The sequence below is a fragment of the Bidens hawaiensis genome, unplaced genomic scaffold (assembly GCF_021521415.1).
Source record: "Bidens hawaiensis isolate Kalapana, Puna unplaced genomic scaffold, B.hawaiensis_p1.1 tig00022162_1, whole genome shotgun sequence".
NCBI classification, from domain to species: Eukaryota; Viridiplantae; Streptophyta; class Magnoliopsida; order Asterales; family Asteraceae; genus Bidens; species Bidens hawaiensis.
Window position 1 is genome coordinate 67,695 of NW_027493436.1, and position 24,436 is coordinate 92,130.

At 35.5% G+C, this 24,436-nt stretch overlaps 4 protein-coding genes and 1 pseudogene across 4 annotated transcripts; 2 read left to right on the forward strand and 3 right to left on the reverse strand.

Moving 5' to 3' along the window:
- Nucleotides 1–1,043: 1,043 nt before the first annotated feature.
- LOC143564793 (uncharacterized) lies at nt 1,044–2,776 on the reverse strand (annotated as a pseudogene).
- A 1,268-nt stretch (nt 2,777–4,044) lies between these two features.
- Nucleotides 4,045–7,101, forward strand: LOC143564785 (10 kDa chaperonin 1, chloroplastic-like). Its single transcript, XM_077051958.1, has 7 exons — nt 4,045–4,144; nt 4,243–4,301; nt 5,021–5,071; nt 6,243–6,308; nt 6,384–6,431; nt 6,685–6,714; nt 6,874–7,101. The coding sequence occupies exons 1-7, from the start codon at nt 4,051–4,053 to the stop codon at nt 6,940–6,942; spliced, it is 417 nt and encodes a 138-aa protein (XP_076908073.1). The 5' UTR covers nt 4,045–4,050; the 3' UTR covers nt 6,943–7,101.
- A 1,599-nt stretch (nt 7,102–8,700) lies between these two features.
- Nucleotides 8,701–12,275, reverse strand: LOC143564786 (acyl carrier protein 1, mitochondrial-like). Its single transcript, XM_077051960.1, has 2 exons — nt 12,023–12,275; nt 8,701–9,072 (listed from the first exon to the last, which is right to left on the reverse strand). The coding sequence occupies exons 1-2, from the start codon at nt 12,236–12,238 to the stop codon at nt 8,896–8,898; spliced, it is 393 nt and encodes a 130-aa protein (XP_076908075.1). The 5' UTR covers nt 12,239–12,275; the 3' UTR covers nt 8,701–8,895.
- Nucleotides 12,276–16,644: 4,369 nt separating this feature from the next.
- LOC143564787 (putative purine permease 11) lies at nt 16,645–18,691 on the forward strand. The gene is made up of 2 exons (XM_077051961.1): nt 16,645–16,666; nt 17,603–18,691. Exons 1-2 carry the CDS (start codon nt 16,645–16,647, stop codon nt 18,673–18,675), a joined length of 1,095 nt encoding a protein of 364 aa, XP_076908076.1. The 3' UTR covers nt 18,676–18,691.
- Nucleotides 18,692–18,823: 132 nt separating this feature from the next.
- LOC143564788 (vacuolar protein sorting-associated protein 20 homolog 1-like) lies at nt 18,824–22,684 on the reverse strand. The gene is made up of 6 exons (XM_077051962.1): nt 22,499–22,684; nt 21,011–21,163; nt 20,783–20,935; nt 20,239–20,322; nt 19,314–19,440; nt 18,824–19,027 (listed from the first exon to the last, which is right to left on the reverse strand). The coding sequence occupies exons 1-6, from the start codon at nt 22,598–22,600 to the stop codon at nt 19,002–19,004; spliced, it is 645 nt and encodes a 214-aa protein (XP_076908077.1). The 5' UTR covers nt 22,601–22,684; the 3' UTR covers nt 18,824–19,001.
- Between the last annotated feature and the right edge of the window lie 1,752 nt (nt 22,685–24,436).

The window sequence follows — 24,436 nt, forward strand, 5'->3', positions numbered from 1 at the left end:
AAAATTTTAAAAATACAACTTGTTTTGAACATTAATTTGCATAATTTAATCCTAACTTTTGTGTTTGATAAGTATCAAAGGCAAATCCCATTTATATCATAACTATGGTATATGTTGAAGATTTATATAGATAACAAAACATGAGTGGAAACTTTTCCACAAGATAACTTCAAAAAAGAACTACAGTTTTGACTCCATCTGTGACTTGAAGCTTGCTCAATTGTCAGCATGTAATTTACCTAATTGTATAACTTGTACCCCCCACAACAAGATGTCGTCCGCCACATCTGGTTTGTGTTAAGCGTTGCGGGTGGTCCTAGGACTTCTTCACATATATAAATTAGCAAGGCTAACATGCTACTAACTGGATTAACCATTACAAGTATAGTTTTTAGTATTAAATTTCAAACCTTGAGTATATGTTACCCCCCACCCTTACAATTTTTTTTACAGTTATACCCCTTAGCTATTGAATGTTGACCTTTGACTTTCTTCATTTTTAACCATGTTCTGACAATTAGGACTTCCATAAGCCAAATCCACCACATTCAGGTTCATTATAAAGCATTTAACTTGTGACATGTGACATTATTTTGAATACACCAGCGGTTGACTTTTCTATTATCATCACAATTGACTTCCCAATTTTGAATATACCAGCTGCAATAATTTAGTCACCACATATGATACATGCAGTATCATCATAAACTCCATAGCCTGAGTGCCCGTTTGATAATATCTTGACCCGATTTCATTCATCCATCAATATAATAGACCACGACCTGACCGGCTCAAATAAAAGAATAAAGGCCAAGACTCTAAAAAAGACTCAATATGTGACCGAACAAGGCTTTTATAGCATAGGATGTACGGAAATTATAAAAACAATATTTAGGAGGATCAAAGGCCCATAACAAATCCTAAAATTCCCATAAAAGCCGCTTAAATGTCCATTTTACCCTTAGCTCTCCTGACTCCCGACCCCAACCCACGCACGAATGATTTATGATTTAGTGTTACCAAATCGTAATTATTTTGAACTTTCATAAAATACTAAAACTTGGGTTCTTAGGCATTCGCTTATCATTTCTTTCTACACTTGTTAGTTTTAGAAGGATGGTTCGCATACGAGATTCTTGTCCTCCTTTTGGAATTAGGCGTAGCACCATCGAAAAAGTAGTAGAATTAGGCAAGAAGCCTCGGTTGATCATTTCTTCAAAAAAATTCTCAGCTTCTACATTTTTCTTCAACAACTCTTGAACAATGACATTATACGTGACACTATTAGGCAAACAATCACTCTCTTCCATCTTTCTTAGCAATTCTTTACTTTTAACCAACAACCCTTGTTGGCAATATACACGTATCATAACAGTATAGGTCCTAACATTCGGTTTCAATCCTTTCAATAAAAGTTCATCAAACAGATCCATAGCCAAGTTAGCCTTCCGACGTTTGCTACAACCATCAATCAGTATAGTATACAACCCTACATCTTCCATCAAATCTTTACTTCCAAGTGAACGAAAAAGTACCAATGCATCAGAACACTGGGAGTTTTTGCACATTCCATGCAACAAGATACCGTAGGTGAATATGTTGGGAGCCGGGCCCTTTGCTTGCATCTTCTTAAAGAGTTCTATAGCCATTGCCGGACGCGCTGACGCAAACAAACCTTGTATCATACAACTATAAGTAAAAACGTTAGGAATCAAACCCTTGTCTTGAATTTCTTGAAAAAGATGCATAGCCTTATCAATTTTCTTCTTCTTACAGTATCCGTTTATCAGGCTGCTATACGTGACGATATCGGGCAAAATATTCCTCTCCATCATACCTTCAAGAACTTTCTTTGCTTCATTTGTTTCACCACGTAAACAGTATCCATCAATTAGTGCATTATACGTGATTACATTTGGATGTAGTCCTCTTCGTACCATTGCCTTTACAACAAGCTCTGCGTCTTGTACGGATCCTTGCTTGCAAAAGGAATCTACCAAGATAGTAAAGGTAACGACTGACGGAGATACTCCTACCTTCTCCATATCCATCAACATTTTTGCAGCTTCCGTCTCACGACCAAAGTTGCAAAGACCCCGAATCAAAGAGCTGTATGCCATAACGTCTGCAAGGACACCCTTTCAGTCAACTTGCCAAATATTTCGAGTGCGTGATCAACCATTTTGTCTTTGCAGAGGCTATCAATGACCGTATTATATTGTTCCACACATGGTTTACACGAGCCCGCTTCCATGAACCTGAGCAATTCAACCGCCTTGCTAGTGTGACCTGCTTTAAAAAGCCCGTTAATAACGCTTCCAAACATAATCTGATTAGGCTCGCAAAGTCTGTCTCTAATCAGTTTCTTGAACAACTCAAGAGCTTCAGAAACGCGATCAGCAATAACAAGTCCACGAATGAGCGTCATATAGGTGGCTAAATCAGGCGCATGACCTTGCTTGAACACGGTGGCTAACAAGGCGAAACCATAGGCGACTTGATTAAGGTGGCAATGACAGTTAATAGACATGTTGATTGTATAGATATTAGAAGGAATGCCCATCAACTTCATTTGTTTAAAGAGCGTACGCGCGGTCGAATAATGGTTCATCTTCATAATAACATTTATCAACTGAGTGAAGTGGATAATGGAAGGTGGAGGTTGTCTTTGAAGCATTTCATCAAACACTTGGAGGGCATCATCAACATTTTTGATTCTTTGAGTGAACAGAGATGTCTTCAAGTAATTACGGATTCGGAAGCTGGTGCAGTTCATCATCTGGCAAATGATCTTAGTTTCAATTTGAGATCATGCAGCAGAGATGATACAATACCTACTCAAAAGAGTGGAATAAACAGTCCGTTTCTATCAAATGATATAATTTCATTATTTTGTTGTCTTGCAAATTTTTTGATATAATTTTTAGAAAAATATAATACGTTTTATATTTATTGTATCTTAAATACTTCACAATTTAAATCTTACATGTATATTTTTTAAAGTTTTATAATTGGAGTAATAAGTGTCTTTAGAGGTGAGAAAAAAACATGTTAACCGAATCGACCCGAAAATTTAACCGAAAATGAATTGGTTTGTTACTCACTGAAATCGTCAGTTCAGAATCGGGTTGTAATTCTCTCTCGACCTAAACTTGTTTCAACCAGATTAATCGAACCGAAATCAGCCAAAAACCACCGAACCGAAACCAATCGTAAACCAGTTGGTTTCAGGTCGAACCGAAACATATCATGAACCATTTTGACTTTTGATGATCAAACCGAATCGGCTTCTAGTTGTCTTTAAGATGAACAAGGATTTCCTAGCCTTGATTCTCCCCTTATTTATCACCACCCCATTAGCGTCAATCTTTGGTTTCTTCTTTAAATATTTCGATGACAAAACAAATCCAAAAGAATTGGATTCTATCACTCATCAGTTGCACTACCGTCGCAGTGGTAATGGAGAATAATATTTTATTTACTTTAATTCAATCTCTTTCATATATTGAAAGCATGGTTAAGTTTCTTTAGATGGTAATTTTAATACACTTGCCACCCAAACACGTTAATAATAACTTCTTAATTAAATTCCCGAGTCTACAAATCAAATACATTAAAAAATTAATTAATTTATATTTTAACTAAAATTTTCCAACACTTATCTTAAAGACTTTGGGATTCGTTATTTTCATCAATTTATAACTTATAAACTTTTTGAAAAATTAATAAGGTGTTTGGCAAACCATAAGTCCTTATGGAAGCAGGGGTTTTAAAAAGTTACGAAAATATCTTAATGAGTTTAATTTACTTATTACACCCCTCTAACCCTAAAAACCTATACACCCGTTTTTTAAAGAAAAAGTTTACATTTCAGTAATTTTAATGATTTGAGCTAATCCGAAGTTTTTTAAAATCTTATTTGTTTTTTAAATTCGTAAACACACCCTTTAAAATTATTTGTTTTATTTAAGCAATCCCAAACACACCCTTTTAAACTAAACCTCTCCTCTTTCTCTCTGAAGAAGACAGAAGCTTTGATCTTATCTATCCATGGCCAGTTTCCTAACATCAACTAAACCCTTATTATCTTTCACTACAGACCTTCATTCTCCTTCAGTTTCTACTAAACCCACTACTTCTTTATGTATATTATTATTGAATTATTCTACTCTTTCTTTCTATCATTTCCACCAATTTATTATTAATTAATAACCCCAATCTTCGTTTTAATTGATTGAATAGGTTTAAGAAGGAATTCATTCAAGGCTAATGCAATTGCAGCCAAGTATGAACCCTCCAAGGTAATTGTTTGTGAATATTAATATCATTTTGATTTTTTGGTTTCTTTAGTTTCTGAATGTTTGAATTCAGATAGATATTCAAAATGTTTATTGTATTTATTGAAGAAAGTTTAAGAATTTTAATAAATTTACAAACTTTATAGGGCACTTTAACTTTAAGTTCCAGTTGAAAGAGGTGAAAGTTTTCTAATTTACAATAATTTAGGGGTGTTTAAGGCCCCGGCCACTAGAGGTGTTCGACTAATCGGTTTTTGGGTTTTTTTTTTTTGAATTTTGATTATTGAAAACTAGTTCGAATTTGGGAATTAGAATTTTGTTGGAATTCTGGTTGAGTTGAATAGGCAGTATTATGAGAATGATTAAATGCTGTATATAATGATTAAAATTTATAATTCGAATACAAATATTCTGGTCCAATCGGGTTGGAAATCAAGAAAACATAATCGGTTTGAAGACCAAATTTGAATTTGTAGCCAGGACTGGTTTTTTCATGGATATGATACTTAAACAAATGCATAATTGCATATAAAAAAAACTAAATAGTAAAGTTAAACGACATGTTCTTGTTAGAAGATGATTCCAGGTTCTAAACCGTGAACTGGAAAATATAAATCTCAAACCTGCCGATTTGATTTCGTTTATAAACATCCCCTATACAGTATGATAATCGATTAAGTTTTTTTTATATTCATTGGGTTGTAATTACTGTGTGCTCACAGGTTAAGCCACAAGCTGACAGAGTATTAATTCGTCTGGAGGAGCTACCTCAGGTAAGATATCTTGTGTTTAAATTCGTGGACATTAATGCAAAAAACATCTTAAACTTGCAAGCTCATATTTCAGATAGCTCATAATTTGCGGTCACGTTACTTCTTGATGTTTGGATCGATTGAGGATCAGTCAAGTTCTGTTTATGGATAACCTTCCAGCAACATTTAGTGACTTTATATTATCTGAATATTTGATCATTATATTACTGTTGGAGTCTAGTGGCATTTTTCAAAGCTTAATATTACTTATTAACTTCGTATATCCTATGCTATTAGGCTAGTTCTAGTGACATTTAAACCCCTCTCACGACCGTAACTTTACAAATCCCTGACCTACTCCTAGATTTTTCTATTTACAATCAAAGTCACAGTTTGTTCTCCGTCCTTAGCTTGCAGACTCACATTAGACTTTTTATTTATTTAACTTTAATTAACAAATTTGTATATATAGCCCATATTTAATCCTATTATACACACAGTAATATACAATTACCCTTTGTGGCTTTGTGCAATTCACATATGTAATCTGTTTTTTTTTTTGAGTAATCTTGATTTTATGCTCTATGTATTTTTGATAATTTTTGTCTGAATCAACATAATAATTACTTGATGTTATTGAAAACTATCTAATCCCACTATCCCCAAACGATAACCTTTTTATTTTGGGTTCTAGAAAACAGTCGGTGCTTTTAGTTTTTATTTTAAAAATTCTTCGATATTTCATCTTTTTACTCACTAGCAACCGTTTTGAGATATCGATTAGATTTATTGTAGATCGCAAGTCTTCTCAACTTTATCTTAATAAGCTGTATTTAGGTACTTGGTTGATAGTCAAACCCTCAAATACAGTACTAAAGTATGCCTTTTAGCCACGTGGGGTTGATTATGAACTAGGTCGAAACCCGTCAACCTGCTAATCTGACACGATTGCCTCCCCTAGAACTACTATTTTAAGATCAATTTGGCACCAAAGCAACACATATGTTTCATGACATTTCATATCAAACAGATGGGCATATGACATTTTGTTCCGTATAATGATTTTATTCTGCGTATGGAACTTCCTAATATTATGAGTCTTGTAGGCATATCTGCGAAAAAACTCTTAACTAGATTTAACTCATTAACGTCCTAAATTGTGTTCGATTGAAAAATTTCCCTTCATAATCAGCAATCTGCTGGTGGAGTTTTGTTGCCGAAATCAGCTGTCAAGTTCGAACGTTATCTTATGGGAGAGGTGAGTAGTCACTTTGTTTCTCCTATGTTTTGTTTAAAACAAAATATTTTATGGCGTCTTCTGTATCTGTTCCAGATTCTTGCTGTTGGTACCGAGGTAGGGGACTTAGAGGCTGGGAAAAAGGTATGCATAATACTTTCTACAATATAAAGGTATATATATAGCAATTAGAAATATGGATGGCAAAAAACGTGAACCAAGTAACATTCTGGATAGGTATTCGGGTATGGGATTAGGTGAACCCTAACAAAAGGTAACGGGTACCAGACGGGTATGGGATCGGGGTTACCATTACCTGGCTCATTGCCATCATCCATGGCACCTTGTCGTGGCAGTGTCGTTTATGAACTGACAATGGGGTTTACTTTGTTTGCAGGTTCTTTTCTCTGATGTTAATGCCTATGAGGTATGTACTCACATTAAACCACCAACTCTTGGCTCATGAGTTAATTAACATACGTCAATCCCGTGATATACTATTGGACTTTTGACTGTGGATTAATCTCGAGAGGTAGTTAAAGTGACCACCAAAATACCCTTTGTGACATTGTGTGACTTGCAACAGGTGGATCTTGGAGCAGAAGGAAGGCACTGCTTCTGCAAGGCGTCTGACTTGCTGGCTGTGGTTGAGTAATCACTTTTATCATACAACACATAGCTATCATAGCCACTGTTCGTTATTTCATAAAAGTTTTCTTGGCGTTTTTTTTTCCGACTTGACAAGTTTTTTCTGTAATCGAGGTTTACTTTGGGCTTTCATATTTCATTTTCATTCAAGACAGAATATTACAAAAATTTGAATTATCTGTAATTTCTCAAAAGTTGACCTGAAAATTATAGTAACTTTGGGTCTATAATTATCAATATGACAAATATACCCTTTTCAAATATATATTCTTTCGTTAACCCTCTTTTATTAAAATAATAAAATGGCACAAGAGCCCGGTAGGTTAATAGAGAGAGCCATAGAGTTGTGGTGAAGAAGGATCGAGGAGACTGAGATCGAGAGCGGGAAAGAGAAAAGAAGAAATGAATTTATCGTTGATTTGTTCATGGCAGGCCACTTTGTTAACGGGAGGGAATGACAACAGAAATTAAATTAAGGCTAGAATAGTAATGCTCTAGATTGGTTTAAACAAAATAAATGAAAATGGACATATATGATATTATGGTTATTAAATAGGAATATATAAATATGTTATTTTAGAACTTTGTAGGGACATAAATTGCCTCAATTTTTTAACACCACAATTGTACCATACCTTACGGCTTACCCTTGCAAGTATTTGAACCTACCACCATAACACCCGTGGGAGGGTAAACATCATACCACTAGACCAATTGGTCATACCACATTTGTGCAATCCGCATACCTTTATTCACTTTATGGTTTTTAGTCTATCATCAGAGCAAGGCTGTTTTCTGGCCATATGTTACCTTTTCTGGTTTAACTACTTCAATTGTTTATCTTCAGGCATTCTTTCAACCAAACCAAATCAAATCAATCGCAATTACAGCTAACCACAGTTAGTATACAACAAACCGAACCAGCTAAGTTGGTCGGCTGATTGGTTGAGCGAACTAATCATAATAATTTGATTTTATCGATCTGACAAATCCTTAGAAACCCTATTCTAAATACTGTCTCACTCCGATGCCCATTGCGTTAAAATTGATTCGCTTGCATTTCATAAAATATACCTCAGAATTTCTTTTTTAATTATTCCAAAGAATAAATAAACTACAACTGCCCTCTTCGAGTAGGCTTTCAAACATTTAAGCATCTTTTCAAATCATTTAAAACATGATATTATCCACTAATCTTATACCTCAGTAACATACGTAGTTTGGTTTATGGATTCGGAATCAAAATCTTTGGCGACACAAATGTATTTAGTTATCGACAAACTCGTAATGCGTTTTGGATGTTGATTAGCAGAACTAGCAATAGCGGATAAGAATTTTTTGTTGTGTTTAGGTTCGTAATTGGCTATATTTAACCTTCGTCTTGTAGTAAAGACAAAGGAAGATGACGACACAACAGAGCGTTCACAGACCGCTAAAACAAACCGAATTATCCACCGGTTTGAGATCTGTAAGGTTCAGTTTTGACAATTTCAACCGACAGCATAAACCCAGCCAACGGTGCAACCATTGTTATTTATTTATTTTTCATTTTTAAAATTTGCAGTTACGTCTATGTGCTATATTCATAAGCATCTATATCATTTTAAAACTATTTATACAATCTATAGATTTTATAAAAAAATATATATAATAAGTTATAACCGCCAAACAGGCCATATCCGGTTTGGTTTATGGTTTCCAGTTTCCACAAGACACATTTAGCTATATGGCTCATAATTAAAAACTGATATCCATACCCAACTCATAAAACAAACAAGGGTCTTGCAACAATGATTCTAGAACAACCAAAAACATTGGTAAATCATGTTTGAGCATACTTTAGTTTTAACAAACATGCAAGGATGATGATGAAGTCACAAATGCTTCTAATTATTTTCAGGATTGACTTCAACTCGTATACAGCAAAAGCAAACAGGCCAAAACCGAAAACAGATACGTTTTAGCTAGCCATGGGATGATTGTATACATACTCAATCGCAAGGGCGCAAGAGTCGATCTTATCAGCTTCTTTGTCAGGGATCTCCAGTTTGAACTCCTCTTCAATGGCCATTATGATCTCCACATTATCCAAACTGTCCAACCCCAGATCTTTCTGGAAATGAACTTCAGGAGTCACCTGCATATGATGACAGTAAACAATAACACGATTATATACTTGCATATCTGAGTGATTTTCAAGAGCTTGCGAGTCGATTCTTTATGATGTAGTTTTTTCAGTACCAGATTATTATACTTTGTATTGGTTAATGGTTTCTGAATTGTGTTGTCTACTTATTGCTTTAAGGCGAGTGCTCTCTATCCTTAAAGGCAACGTCACCTCCTTTGGTCGTTTGACTTGCGTGCCACAGGTTTTGACAAATTGCCTCCCAAGATACAACGAAGCAACGTGTGTAAGATTGTTAAACGTCTCTTGCACGAAAGAATGATTAATCCTAACGACGTAGAGAGTGCGACAAGAATATCTTGTACACAAATGTTTGTTTCTCGAGCAACAAACCAATTGTATATTTGGTAAATAAAGGAGAGATTGGAAAATATTCGTTGTGTAAATTTGATCATCAGATGATCTTATGAAATTATATATTGTGTATTATGATTTAATGAAAAATATGATTCATACATATTTGAAATGCATGCATGGAAAAAGATATGTGGCAGTAAGATCTGTTCCCATAATTATTATTTGATACATAATTTAATAATGGTAACAATATTGTGCAATGCCAACTTAGTTTCTTAACTGAATTAATGCGCCCATGCAAATTAAGGGAACCAACAGGAAATTGAGTAACTTTTATAATAACATTTATCACATTAAATCATGAAGCGACACTCCATTTTGGTAAACGACACAAGTACTTTATTTACAAAACGTCAGCCACTTTTCAAACAAGTTACAATTATGATACAGGGGTATCTTGTAGCTCATAAATAAAACTCACTTGGTTTTATAAAACCAATATCCACAAAATCATCCGATGACCAAATTTACACATATTTTTATAATCCAATCTCTACTTTATTTTACCATCAATACAAATAATTGGTTGCTCACGAAACCCCATTTGCATACAAGAAATCCTTGTTGCGTTCACTAGTCCGTCTGGGTTAATCTCTCTTTTGTGGAAGAGATGTTTAACAATCCTACACACGTTGCTTCATTTTATCTTAGGAAGCAATTCGTCAAAACCCGTGGCACACAAGTCGAATGACCGTAGGAGAGAAATTGCTCTAAGAATAAAGAGCACCCACATTGAAGCAATAAGTAGACAACACAATTCAAAAACTAAGAATCACAACTCTAAAAGATTTCTATGCTGATTCCAACAATGTTTTCCTTATGTTGTTAAAAACCCAAGGACAAAAGTTTACAGGTGTATATGATTTGGATATCCAGTTTAGAAAACCTAAGGGCCGGACAACTAACTATGGTTTCGAGAAATGACAACCAGCGTTTCTTCAACAAACTTACAATTTAATTCATCAAATTCATTCATTTATTAAACAACCCGTGACACCTTTCTAAAGGCAAACAAACATGATGCCACTAAACCCACTAATCTAGAATCAACTAATAAGGAAAAGTGGAAAACAAGCAACAATGAGGAGTTACGCCAACTCTGAAGGCGGTCCATTTGACCAGCATATTCAAGTTAGTGTGTGAGAGTGGTGGAGAGAATGTTACACCCAATGAGGATGTAGTGTGGCTGCAAGAACTGCTGGTGGTGTAGACGGAGCGGTCAACAGTGTTTATCTAGGTGAGTGGGTGGGTGAGGGGAATGCCTGGAGAGATTGAAACTTTGTTAGTATGGCTTAAAAGGTGGTGTTGATATGAGACTTCCATCATGACATGAAACTTGGTTCATCGCGCCTCTCCACTGACGATTGTAGCATAATCAATGTCAAGTTCCGCCCGAAGGTGTACAAAGCCTAGATGAAACAACAAGACACTTGGGCACGATACAAGTCATGTGTTAACTCCAGCTTCCACGCCATACTAACCAACCTTCTATGTCTTCAGCAACCCTTCTTCTCACCCTCCTAGATGATCTCCAATCTTCCATAACCAAAAACCAGCCATGAAGAATAATATACATTCTTCATTGATGAGGACTTTCAGATTGTGAACAAAGATGTTGCTGGAGTTAATATCATCGTTCAACCAAACGCAAGGTAGACGAAAAGAAAGTGTTCTCTAATTGGTCATCAAAAAGCTTCATAACACAAATAAGAATGCCATTGAATCTTCTTAACAACAAGAAGTAGAATCCAACAACTAGAAATGAGTGATCAGGTTGATAACTACATATTTGATTAAAAAATCTCACTAAAACAAACACCTGAACTATTGGTTGTAAGAATCACGATGAAGGTAAAAGAAGCCAATCAAGAAACTATTCGAAAATGTTGATTAGCTTGTGGGTGTTATTTCCTCAACGACTCCGACTTCAGGTATTGATGACAGAAAAACGAGTAACGAATGCTAAAAAAGGTGGCATTGATTTAAAAAAGAGGTGAAAAACTTCAACACAAAATATGAAAGAAAAATCAAAGAAAAAAATTCACAAATAATTATAATGTTGTAACTGTAGCAGATGAAATTATGAATTCAGTCCTAAATCTCCTCTTATTCTCTCTATTTTCTCTTAACATTTTAAATTCAAATTTCTGTAACCGCCTCAATCTTATTGCAATATCAACATATCAACCTAAATGGCTAAATCCCCCACTATTCTCCCAGCTCACAGGTCTTATCGCATCGGCCATGAAGAGACGTACATACAATTTTACCCCCTGAGGTGTCACCTCAAACTCACTTTGTTACCGCCTCACCTTGAGGCGCAAGACATCGAGTTTGAATCCAAACAACAGCACACTCACATTCGGCCGCATAAGTCAAAAGCCTATCACTAATTCAAACAACACTATGCAATAACTCGAATCATTTCTCCGATCTTATAAAACTAGGTCAAACTATAACTAAACAGATTCAGCTCATATTCTAACCTAATTTAAAACTAAAAACTGAATTAAACAAAAACAGAAAACAATCAGAATGACAATACCTTAGAAGGATCGACTTTAGGGAAGCTCTTGACGATATCTAGTATTCGATCAATGACTTGAGTCTTCTCCAGATGGTCGTCGTGAGAGGACATTGAGCGGACGGTGGTCCGGTGAGTGGTCCATAGAGGTGCGAGGAGGTTGGATCCGTTAGCAGCTGCTGCCACCACGGGGACTCGTAGGTGCCCTAAGATTGCTGATCTCAACGCCGACGCCATTTTTGATCTTCTCTCACTTGCAGTCTTGCTTTTGCCTGAATGAATAATATTGGAACTTATTATTATATGTGTTATTGGGCTACATCTTCGGCCCAAAGCCCACTAAATATTATTACATTTTCAAATCGGGTTTTTTTTAATACCCAGTTTCGGGTACAAAATAAGTTCCGGTTTTCGGGTATCACCAGGAAAATATCGGGTCTGGTTCCGGGTACGGAGTTTGGTACTGAAATGCATGTTATATTCGTACCCTACGGGTATGGCCAGGTACGAGTTCAGGTGGTAAAAACTCGTGTATAAAAAGTCGATTTCAGGTTTTTTTTTCGGTCTGGTTCTGGGTTAGGGTTTTTTTTGCACCTCTACTTGTTATTAGTAAGTCTTCACGAGCCGAGCCGAACAAAGCAAGGGAGTGCATGTTGCTTGGCTCGTTTGACAACCAAACGACTCATTTTCAAACTGATTGAAAATCGACCGTGCTAAAATCAAACAGAGCATTTTTTATCGAACGTTGAGTGATTTTCAAGCATTATTTATTTCTTTTTTACTTTAAAGTTTACAATAAGAAACAAGTTTGAAGCTCTAAATAAAATATTTTGTAAAATAATTAGTGGTCATTAGACAAGCATGTAATAAATTGTAACTTTCTATAAGAAAGAAGTTTGAAGTGAGATATCATGAATATGTAAACAAACTTTTAGTAACCTAAAAACTTGAAGTGAACAAGTGAAACTATGAAATGAACAGGATAGAGAAAATTAAAAGGGTTTAAAATTTGTATATACTTATATCTATGGGTATGTGTCTATGTATTTATATATTTATTCATATATACATATACATAATATAAATTAAAAATATATAAGCTCGAACCGAACCAAGCAAATCGACTTGTTTACAATCAAATTAAAAAACGAGCGAGCATTTTCAAACAATTTATGAGCGGGCGACAGACAGTTTGGACGACCCTGAAGTTTACTATTAAAAATATTCAATAGAAAATCACATCTTGTGCGATGACTAGGAGAACTAATACTTGGATTACTTTGTTATACATAATTTGAACTTAAGATAAAAGAGCTATACTCGTATAAAACGGGCTCAAACTCGGCTTATTTACACTTTACACGTGTATAAAACCAATCATACTTATTAAAAGGATATACGAGGGTATTGTAAACATGAAGGAACAAATAAACAGAGGACAAACAAATAAATGCTTTTGTTGACAAAACTCAGCAATATTATCATGAATTCATGAGTAATTATAATATGAAGAGAAAACTCATGATAAGCGTACGACATGTGTTGATTTATACTAAAACCTTCATGGTACCATACGTAAAGTCAATTTCAATTTACAGTTCGATTCACAAAATTCTTCATTTCTTTGATAACCATTAATAACTAATGTTCTCATTTTCAAACATTTGAAAGTTAAGATATTGTGTGCTTTGGCTTCCCTAATAAATAGCTAGCTTTCATGATAAGTTTTGCATCAGGCCATTGTTTGTAAGCACGCTATCTCTTTTGCATCAATGGCAATGAAATTTGTCGTCTTAATCACCCTTTTGGTCGTTGTTTTTGTGGCAACACAAGCCGAAGCGCAATTACCTGGTCTTCCTCTTCTTAATGTGTTTTAACATAAATGGAAATGTGTCATGTTCTGTGAATGGCAGTGTGGCAGCTAACGATACAATCCCAACTCCTCCCTTCCCAAGTAAGATCATTATTCCAACTAATACCACCCGTAGTGGTGGCTTTGCCACCAACGTTATGAAGCAAAACGCGGGGGTACACCGCCCCCCCCCCCCCCCCCCCGCGTTATGTTGATTTCCATTTTGTGTGCGTTGTATACAAAACGCGGAGAATGGCACATTAATCAAAATTTGACCGTTGCTTTTTGACCGTTGGAGAATTAAAAAAAAATAATATTTCCTATATATTAAACCATTTCATCCCCCAATCAAACCTCATCAAATTTATAAAAATTCTCTTTCAACTCTATAAAAATTCCTTACACAAAATTCACTATATATGGATCCTCCATCTATATATAAACAGTTTTTCGGGCCCGACCAACAAGCCGAGGACGTGGAGGAGGAACAGGCGGTTACGAGTGCGATTATGCTCGCGACAAAGTATATGAATTCCGTTACGGGTGCGATTAGCTCTCCACCCCCCGTTTCAAAAAGAGCATATATCGAACGAGATCGTGCCGAAGCCAACAACCGGTTGATGGCGGATTACTTCTGCGACTCGCCGAGATACAAGAACCCGAAGACCTTTAGGCGTCGTTTTCGGATGTCTAAAAATTTATTTATGCGCATCACCAATGATTTGGAGCGTGAGTTTGATTACTTTAAGCAAAAGCCTGACGCTCGAGGGACGCTAGGGTTCACGGCTATTCAGAAGGTTACGTCAGCCGTATGCGTGCTCGCCTACGGAAACACGACCGACATCAACGACGATTATTTAAAGATGGCCGAAAAAACAACTCGGGACACCTTGGAGTATTTTTGTTACGGTACGTTTTTTTTTTTTTTAAATAGTATATATTAGTTAGTCCTAAAGATAGCTCTAATAAACAACTAAACAACTCAATTAGTTTTATTTCATGCTTAACCAGTTAACCAAATGATTCTCTCTATTTTGGCATGATGTAAATGCTTCATTCATTATCATAGTTCAAATGTTTTATATCCTAGTTAAGATGTTCTATAAACCTTAAACCAATTTGATTATCTGTATTTTTAGCATGATGGAAGTGCTTAGTTAAAATGTTTTACATCCTTAGTTAAGATATAAACCTTAAACCATTGCATTTAAAAAAAAAGGTTTAAATTTGAAAACTACTTAAGAGTTCAGGCACAAGCTAGGTAAATGAAACCTTTGCATGAGGCTTTTTAAAGTTTAATATCCTAAAGTTTATATAGTGTTAAATTGTAACAAAACTAAAATAGGAAATGTATAGTACCGAAGTTAGTAAGCAAATTACTATCATGTCATTTGCATTATATTTATTGTTTCTAAAACAACTCTTTAAGCTATAACAAGTGAGTTAAATATTAACTTTGAATGACAAATAAAGAACCCTTGTTCTATAACAAGTTACATTCTCACAACCCTTCTATTTCTTTATTAACCTTTACATGTGACACAAAAAGATAGATCACTCCAAGTTACTTGTTCTAAATTTGTTTTAATTTATTGAATAAGTCATTAGTTAATTAACAGTTGAAATATATGACTTAAAATGTGTGTATCAAAACATAAATAAAAAAAACGTAAAATGGTAACCAGTATGTGATTTTTATACATTTTCTTGTTCACATGCAGATGCTGTGGTCCAACTATCATGTGGTGGAATAACTCCGAGAGGCTTGGCCATAACAAATAGAATGGGAGCATTTAGAATCATCGTGAATCCAATTATTGTTACTTTAAACACACTTTTAACATCTTGTAGGGTAGTTGTTGCTACACCACTTTCGGCTTGTAATGCAACACTTCCTTCAAGTGGAACTCTACAGGCGCCGGTGCAATTCGCGAATAGCACTGTTGTTGGGCTGTTTAACATTACGTATTTTGCCCCAGGGGAATTCGAACTGCGCAACTAATTATGTGAATTTATGATTCCAACTTTCCAACATAATGCATGAATAAAGGAAGATATTGACTTCTCTGTTAATATCCTCCATTTCGAATGTTTGTAACAATATGTTTGGTGACGTAATATACCTCTATATAATGTGACGTGATATGCCTCTTTAGTCTATATATGTGACGTAACATACCTCTACAAAAGATATAAGTATAATGCACGATTAGGGCTAGGAGTGAGACACTTAGGCAACCAAAATTAAAATTAATGAAAGCATTAGTTTACTATGTAATAATGCAAAGCATAAGAAATTATACTTGTATATTTTGTAAATTTTTAAGTGTAAAGCATTTTGTTTTGATTTATAAGTAACAAAATAAAATTGCAAATATCTATGTGTAATAAATAATAACTAGTTTAAATCTTTCATTATCATAACTCATTAAAAGTGACTAAAAGTGACACAAGTGAGAATCGAACTTCTGAAAAATATCACTATGTCACACATGATGATATCAAACTTATATACTTGCTTAGAAAGAAACTAACGAAAAAAAATAAGAAAAAGTAATATTTGAAATATACAGTTTGATATAGCATAAAAAAAAAGAATAAACAAGAAACAAAATACATGTTGTGAGTGGTTGAGGGCAAATATGTCCTCAACATAATTAGATACATGCAATGCAAGAGCAAAAGTTCATATGAATTGTCCACCCAACCAAACCAAACATAATAATAATAATAATACAGTTTTCGTTGTTCTCACTTCCATTACAATTTACAAGATCGCTCTCTAAACTTGATGGATCTTTCAAACACGACAGGTTTTACTCTCTCTCTCTTTCTCTCTATACATGTATATATCTGTATCTATATATCCATTACATTCATGGATCTTCATTCCATATACATGTACCAATTTTTTGTAATCTGTCCCAAATTCCCAATGTATATATATATTAACCGATTTAAATCCAAAATTATTACAATTTAGTGAGGCTTATAACCGTTGTGTATGCACGTTATTTTTTATTCATTTTCCCCGGATTTCTTCTTATTTTACACTTATTGGAGTGAAGTTAAAAGATTAATTTTTTTTATGTAAAACTGATTCAGGTTATTTGTTGGATATTGGAAATTTTTTAATATTGAATATAATGAGAAAGTGGGTTGAAGTTGAATTTTTTAAAGTTACAGTTTTACTTTGGTGGGTCAGAATTGGCTGTTTTACATTTTTCTGTTATAAGTTTTTTTTTTTTTTGGTTGAGTAGTTTATGGTTTACTAAATTGGATAAATTTTTTTGATTAATGCCAATATTGACTTTGAAAGTCAATTGAAGTACTTTATATGAAAAAAATATATTGTAGTGTTCTGAACATTTGGATCTTGATGTATCAAAACTTGTAATGATTGATGGTTGTTATTACTTAAAGCTTCATATTTATTCAAATTATGCCTGGTACCTCATGAAAATCCCACATGTCCCGTTCACATGAGAGATACCGGATCATACATATTGACTATGGATAACGCAATACATCCATAGTTAAGTGTGCTTATGTAGAAGCAGTCCTAAATGGGCGACATTTTGGGAAGTTTCCACTCTGACAACCAAAACAAATAATATTGGTTGGTATGAGGGATCATATGTTACTGCATTATCTAAACATGTTTGTCTTAGAATGTTTCGTCTTTATCCCTTCTTTAATATGGTGTAAAAACGCGTATTCAACTTTTGATTCTTTCTTTCTTGAAACAGATAACGAAGACCCAAAGGCAGCCAAAGACGAAGTTAAATCCAGCCTTCCACCAATCACAGCCCTCAAACGATTGCAATGGTGGTTGTTAGTGTTCCTTAATATCGGTTTCCTCCTCGTTGGTCAAGCTGTCGCGCTACTTCTTTTAAGGTTTTATTATGAAAAAGGTGGTCATAGTAAATGGGCTGCCACTCTTGCCCAAAACGCGGGATTCCCTATCCTCTTCATACCCTTTATTCTTTTTCCTTCTATTAAGGAACCCACAACCAAATGTCCTATGAATATTGTCCTGTCAGTCTATGCTGGACTCGGTTTCCTTATTGCGTGTGACAATTTATTGCATTCTGTAGGACTAGCATATTTATCAACCTCTACTTACTCGCGCATTTGTGCAACTCAGTTAATATTCTGCGCATTTTTCTCATTTTTCGTAAATTCCCAAAAATGCACAATGCTGATTTTGAACTCCATTATTATTCTTACATTATCCGTCACTTTAATTGGTGTTGGTGACCATTCAAGTCGCCGACCCTTGAGTCAGGCTAAGATATCCCTTGGTTTTGTGGCTACATTCGGTGCATCAGCTCTTTACGCTCTTTTACTCTCGCTCACACGGCTTTCATTCCAAAAGATTATCAAGAAAGAAACTTTTGCAGTGGTTCTTGAGTTGCAAATCTGCACTTCTGTTGTTGCGTCGTGTGTGGCAATCGTGGGTCTTTTTGCTAGCGGTGAGTGGCAGTTGTTGAAGGTTGAAGTGATGACTTTTGATGAGGGGAGTTTGTCATATGCCATGACTTTGATTTGGACTGCTGTCGCGTGGCAGATATGTTCGGTCGGTGCAGTTGGTTTGATCTTTGTGGTGTCACCTTTGTTTTCAAATGTGGTTAGCACTCTTGCGTTATGTTTATCGCCTTTGGTTGCTGCTGTCGCGTTTCATCATTCATTGACTGGTGTCAAGATTGTGGTGGTTATTTTGGGGATTTGGGGGGTTTCGAATTATGTTTATCAGGATTGTCTTGATGATCGTGAGGCGAAGAATAAACGCAGGGATGAGCCACCCGAGTGTTCTTGTTGATTTATGTTTTTTTAGTATAGAATTTATGATTATAGAACACATTGTGTATAGGGTTTATGATGAAATTCTTTAAGCAAATAAAAAGATTATTCAGTATCAAGTTTCAGTTTCATACAAATACAAAAACAATAAAAACTGTACAATTTACTTAAAATGCAATCCTGCAACAAGACAATTGCAATAATTCTTGTATCCATTCATATAAACACAAATGAAATGACTATGATCACAAGACAAGATCGTGATTACAAGAAAAATGTCGATAAGCTGCATCAAATGCTATCACGTATCATCAAGTATTCTGGTAGTCAATGTTGGTCAACGCCTTATGCAGGTAGAGGCTCCTCCATAACTGTTATTTTGTCCATGCAAGAAAGATCAGAAAACATCATTTTGTCTAATTTTGATCTAAGCTGCTACATACATATATATACAATGATAAAACCAATTTTTTGAAGATTATTTATAGATTCTTGATGATGAATGTGAGATGTAGATCAACGTGCTAACCGCGTTGAAACATTATTGCACAGCTACACTTTAGTATTTAAAAAAATGGGTTCTGGGTGATATTCTATTTTATAGTTCGATAGAAAATTATATATAAAATAACTAATAATATAAGATAAAGAAAAGACCTTTTGTTTTCACAGCTTGAGGTTTATCAGCAACAATTTCAGGTGCTTTTGTTGGAACATCAGGTAGCTCCAACTCATCTTCATCTTTTGTGGAAACAGGAGCCTCTGGCAGATCTTGAATTGTCATCTGTAGCAACAAAAAAAGTAATAAACTTAAGATACTAACACCAACATTCAGTATTGAAATTTAATAAAATGTTTGCGATATCGATAACACAACTCATACAGCATTAGCACATTCTGATCTAAGTAAAAAAGCAACATTTTTTATCGGGATGGAAATTCCTGACATGACACGAATGTAATCAGGTTTTGGGTTGACATCTCTAGCTCGTTTATCAAACAAGTCATGTTCGGGTTAACCTTCCAACCTGTTCAGTTTAATGGGTTGTGCTCAAGTGTTTAACCCGTTCAATTAAACCAGTTAACATGTCAACCTGTTTAATTTTAATTGAAACCTGTCAACATGTCAACCGTTTACTTAAGCCTATCACCGTGTCAACTGGTTTTAATATTAATCAAAGAAGAAGCGTTTATGACCCAGTTAACACATTTGCGGCCCATTTGACTCGTTTAGAAAAATGGGTTAAAATTGTGTTCGGATTACAGTCATTACACTGTTTTAAGTATGTTCAGGTTATGGTTGTGTCTTTGACACGTAAAAATATATGGCTAGTGTTCAGGTTCAACGCAATAACGGTCTAAATTACAAATAATATTCCATATTATATTAAAAAACAATCAACAATACTCTAATCATCCAATAAAAACTGAAAACTTCCATTATACAGTGTCCTATGATAGTCGCAACATTTGTGTTTTTGGCACTTCTAAGGCAGCTTTCAATACATTTGACAAATTGCTTTTTCATACAGGAGCAATAATTAGATAAAGTTTGGATTTAATACAACGAACTAAAACATACCTGAGCTTCAAGGTTTTCAAATTCTGCTAAAATATCCTCTTCGTCTTCGGCTGATAACTTCTCTCCCAAGATTGCATTGATTTCCTAACCAAAAACAAGCATCTCAAAATTTGGACTCAAGCCCTTAGTTTTATAATAAAAAGGTTATTTACCAAAAACAGCAAACATAATATCAACCATATGGTAGAATTTACAAACAATGATGACGAGAAACCAATTTTAACATATATATTTGTTGCAGATTTGACTATACCTATTTTCAAATTTACGACATCTATACCCTTTTATCTCAAAACATGCATCAGAACTTGAGTTTGGCGTGTAAGAAGAAAGAGAAGGGTATAATGGTCATATCATAAGTCGTATTTAATGAAATAGGCAAAACACAAAATTTGAAGTGTAATATAAAAACAGAAAAACAACTCACATTATGTTTGATGTTTAATTATTTAGTTGGGTAAATACAACATAATGCAACTTTTCACGATTATATAAAGTTGCCCCTAAAAGTTAAGTCTAATATAAAAACAGAAAAACAACTCACATCTTGGTATGCTTTGGCTTCGGCTGTATCATCCATCAGTTTTTGAACATCATCCAAGTTAATTTCACCTTGGATCGCCTTCATTGCATTATTTCCCGCTTTCAAACTCTCAAACACGGCTTTCTGCTTGCTTGCTAATTCAATATCTGCCAACTAAACACACAACACTGTTAGTTACTTCTATTTTATATTTGAATATAAAACTTAAGAATATAAAAAAAACCTTACTTGTTGCTCAACATTAACAAGCCATGCATCAACTTGTTTCAACAAATCTTCTTGCACTTTCTTCTTCTTTAGTGCCAATAACGCCCTTTCTTTCTTCTTTTCACGTAGCAACTCTTTTGCAGCTTCCTTTTCAGCTTCAATTACTTTTTCAAGCTACAAATACAAGCTTAAATTTTACGTAGTTGATTTGAGGGTCTAGGAATAAGGTTAAAATGGTAATTAACGGTCACTCAACACGTATACAAAACACCAAAAGTAACATGTACAATTGCAAAGCAACAATTTTTTCAAGAATGTGTCCACGTTAAATCATCTTTACCTCGAGCACGCCAACTAGAAGCTAGATGTACAAGTTAGCATGGTAATAATCCTATAAAACCGCTTCTTATTGTTCACTATTACCTATTACCAATTACCCACTCACTATACTCCATAAGGACCGTAAGTGCCTTTAGCTTTTTTCAGTATCCTAGAATTCTAGAGAAAGAAAGTGAAACTCGATACACTCGAAAGGGCCAATGTTTGACCCAAAACCTTTCCAAAGTTATTAAATTTATAAAAGTTTCATTAAGCTCCTTTGGCACCAACCTCACATGTACTCGCTTAAGTAAAGATGTCAATATATGCATATGGTATCTTATATTTTTATCCACACACATTTTATTCATATCCAACATCATGGGGCAAAGATAGTTCACTAATATAATATACTACTAGAAAATTATTGCATGATACAAGAGCTCTAGAATTTCACCTTAATTAGGTTTTGGCAAATTATAGCTGCAGAAACAACAAATTTAATGAGTACCAAATTTAGGCTGAAAACGTTAGGACGATCACAAGAGAGATTAAAACTAAATTATATTCATACAAGAAAAAGACAATTACTTTATGACTGGATATAACTTCACAATTAGAAATAAGCATAAGAGAATTAGCTACTGCAACTAAAGGAAACTAATCCCACTAATCCACAACCTACTAATAACATGGAAAAAAAGAGAAAACAAAAGAAATGCAAGCCATAAACCACGGCGCGTTTTGAGGGCACGCGTCAGTGTTGCCCTATTGAAACATCCTTGTACATGAGTAGGGACGTTTCAACAGGGCACCACAGACAGATACATGACATCCAAACACGCGTACTCCATGTCATACATTTTCTACTTACATTTATTTTGTTTCGTCTTTATCTCCATGCAACTAGTAGGCAGTAGAATAGCAGGTGTAGTTCTCGTCAGTTGCAGGTGCCAATTCCCTAATGCGTGTCCCTAATTGTAAGGCTATATCCAGACATTTAGTAATTGTCTTATTAATGTATAAAAATGATTACGACTTAGTCTCGTGTGATACACATAAATTTTTCCGCCTAAAAGTGATACTTGGTATCAAAGCTAATTCGATAATGAACACTCGTAACCTAACCCTAACCATCATAAACAATTATAATAATTGAGTTTAGTGAAAGTGTAATTGATTAATAGATACCTGTTGCTGATATTGAGCAAGCTTACGCCTCTGGGTTTTGAGAGAAAGAATGGCTCGATCAACTTCAGTGATCTTGGGCTTCTTTACAAATACATTACCCATCAAAACCCTAAAATAAATAAATAAGTGATTGAATTTAGGGTGGGTTTTGGATCTGTGGAAGAGACCAGATATTTATTGATCTATCTGATACACCAGCGATTGATCTGATACACCAGAAGTTACAGTTAATCGATGATACACCCTTTGGGTCTTTCACAACCACCAAAGGGGATGATATAAGGCTGAGGGGTGTGGAGCGCGAGAGGGGGCGCGTGAGCCCATCCGCTCGCGCCCCGGGGCGCGAGCACCACACCACCGAGGCGCGAGAGGGGCGCGAAAGGGGCGCGAGCACGCAGACCAAGGCGGGCGCAAGGCCAGTCACGGCTGAAAATGGGCGTAAAGTGGGCTTGGGAATGCGTGCATGACCGTTGGGGCTTAGAAATAGAGCCGTTGGCTCTTTAAGTTTATTAAAAAAAAAAAAAAATTTCTCTATATAAACCAATATCAACCCAATATCACATACCACACCCAAAATCACATAAAATACTTACCACAACCTCAAAAAAACCCAAAATCACCCCATCTTCCAAACCTTTTTTTAAAAACATGGCTGGAAATTGGTACCCAAACCTAGATTCAGATTACAGTTACGACGATTTATGGTCGGCACCGGACCAACCGATGTTTTATTCGGGGTCGCAACAATCATCCGGCTTTCAACCATCCAACATACAACCGTCTCCTAACTTTGTTGTTCCGGAGACACAAGAACCAGAAGGTGAAGCTGCGGGACAAAGAAGACGCGTCCACCGGAAAAAACAAGTTGCAACGGACGGGTCGGGTTCGGCTTCGACTGGAAAGACGAAACGGAAAACCACTCCGTGGTCATCGGATGAGAAGGAAGCCCTGTGTCGGGCTTGGATAGTCATTTCTGAGGATCGGCGTTGCGGTAATTGTTTTAACGTTTTTAAAAATGATTTTTAATAAAAAAGTTAAATAAAAAAGTTAAATGACTTATAAATTTATATATGCATTTTGCAGCGGACTACCAAAAGAGCAAGGTCTTTTGGACAAAGGTTAGGGAGACGTTCTATTCGCTCGTTGGGAGTACAGAGCGGAACGCCGATATGATTTCGGGTCGGTGGACCGAAATCAGAAAATTTGTCGGCTTGTTTACTAATCTGTTCAACAGGAACGCCGGTCGTATGAGACCAAGTGGCAGTGACGATTTGGCGGTTTATAATTTCACTGTCGAAGAGTGGAAGCAGGAGTGCCTGCGGAGGTATGGGACGGTGAAGACGTGGGACGATGTAAAGGTGTGGGAGAGGTTGAGAAGGTGTTCTAAGTGGGTTGAGCTGGTGGCGCCGGACCTTGATGCGGAAGTAGGGCCGAAACGGACTAAAACTAGTTCGTCTGGAGCGTATAGCACTTCCGCCGGGTCGGATTGCCGGGTTGGATTCGACCTAAACGTTGCGGGGGAGGAAACGTCTTCACCGCCGAGGAGGCGGCCATTGGGAAGGGACGCCAGGGGGAAAAAACCGGCTGAGGGGGAAGCCGTAAACATCACCGATCTTGTTGAATCCCTCAATAAATTCAACAAAACCATGGAGGTGGTCTCTAATGACAAAAAGAAAAAAAAAGAATGAGAGATTTGGACTTCCTTACAAGAGACTTCAGTAACCTAAATCCGGTCGACCAAATGCTGATGGAAAAACAAAAGGAACGTATCCGGAAGAGGTTGATCGAAGAAGACCAAGCCGGAGAATAAGAATAATGTTTTTTTTAGTACTTTATTTTTTTTTTTAGATATTAATGTGTTTTTTTAATTAATGTGTGTTTTTTTAAATAATTTATGAGTTTTTTTAATAATACGTTTTTTTAATACATTTATAAAAA

Coding starts and splice junctions, on each gene's coding strand:
- LOC143564788 (XM_077051962.1), bottom strand. CDS start 22,600: ATGGGTAATGTATTTGTAAAGAAGCCCAAGATCACTGAAGTTGATCGA. Junction 21,164..22,498: donor TTGCTCAATATCAGCAACAG/GTATCTATTAAT, acceptor TTGTATTTGTAG/CTTGAAAAAGTAATTGAAGC. Junction 20,323..20,782: donor AAGCCAAAGCATACCAAGAT/GTGAGTTGTTTT, acceptor GTTTTTGGTTAG/GAAATCAATGCAATCTTGGG.
- LOC143564786 (XM_077051960.1), bottom strand. CDS start 12,238: ATGGCGTCGGCGTTGAGATCAGCAATCTTAGGGCACCTACGAGTCCCC. Junction 9,073..12,022: donor CTAAAGTCGATCCTTCTAAG/GTATTGTCATTC, acceptor CATCATATGCAG/GTGACTCCTGAAGTTCATTT.
- LOC143564785 (XM_077051958.1), top strand. CDS start 4,051: ATGGCCAGTTTCCTAACATCAACTAAACCCTTATTATCTTTCACTACA. Junction 5,072..6,242: donor GTCTGGAGGAGCTACCTCAG/GTAAGATATCTT, acceptor CTTCATAATCAG/CAATCTGCTGGTGGAGTTTT. Junction 6,309..6,383: donor AACGTTATCTTATGGGAGAG/GTGAGTAGTCAC, acceptor TATCTGTTCCAG/ATTCTTGCTGTTGGTACCGA.
- LOC143564787 (XM_077051961.1), top strand. CDS start 16,645: ATGGATCTTTCAAACACGACAG. Junction 16,667..17,602: donor GGATCTTTCAAACACGACAG/GTTTTACTCTCT, acceptor TTCTTGAAACAG/ATAACGAAGACCCAAAGGCA.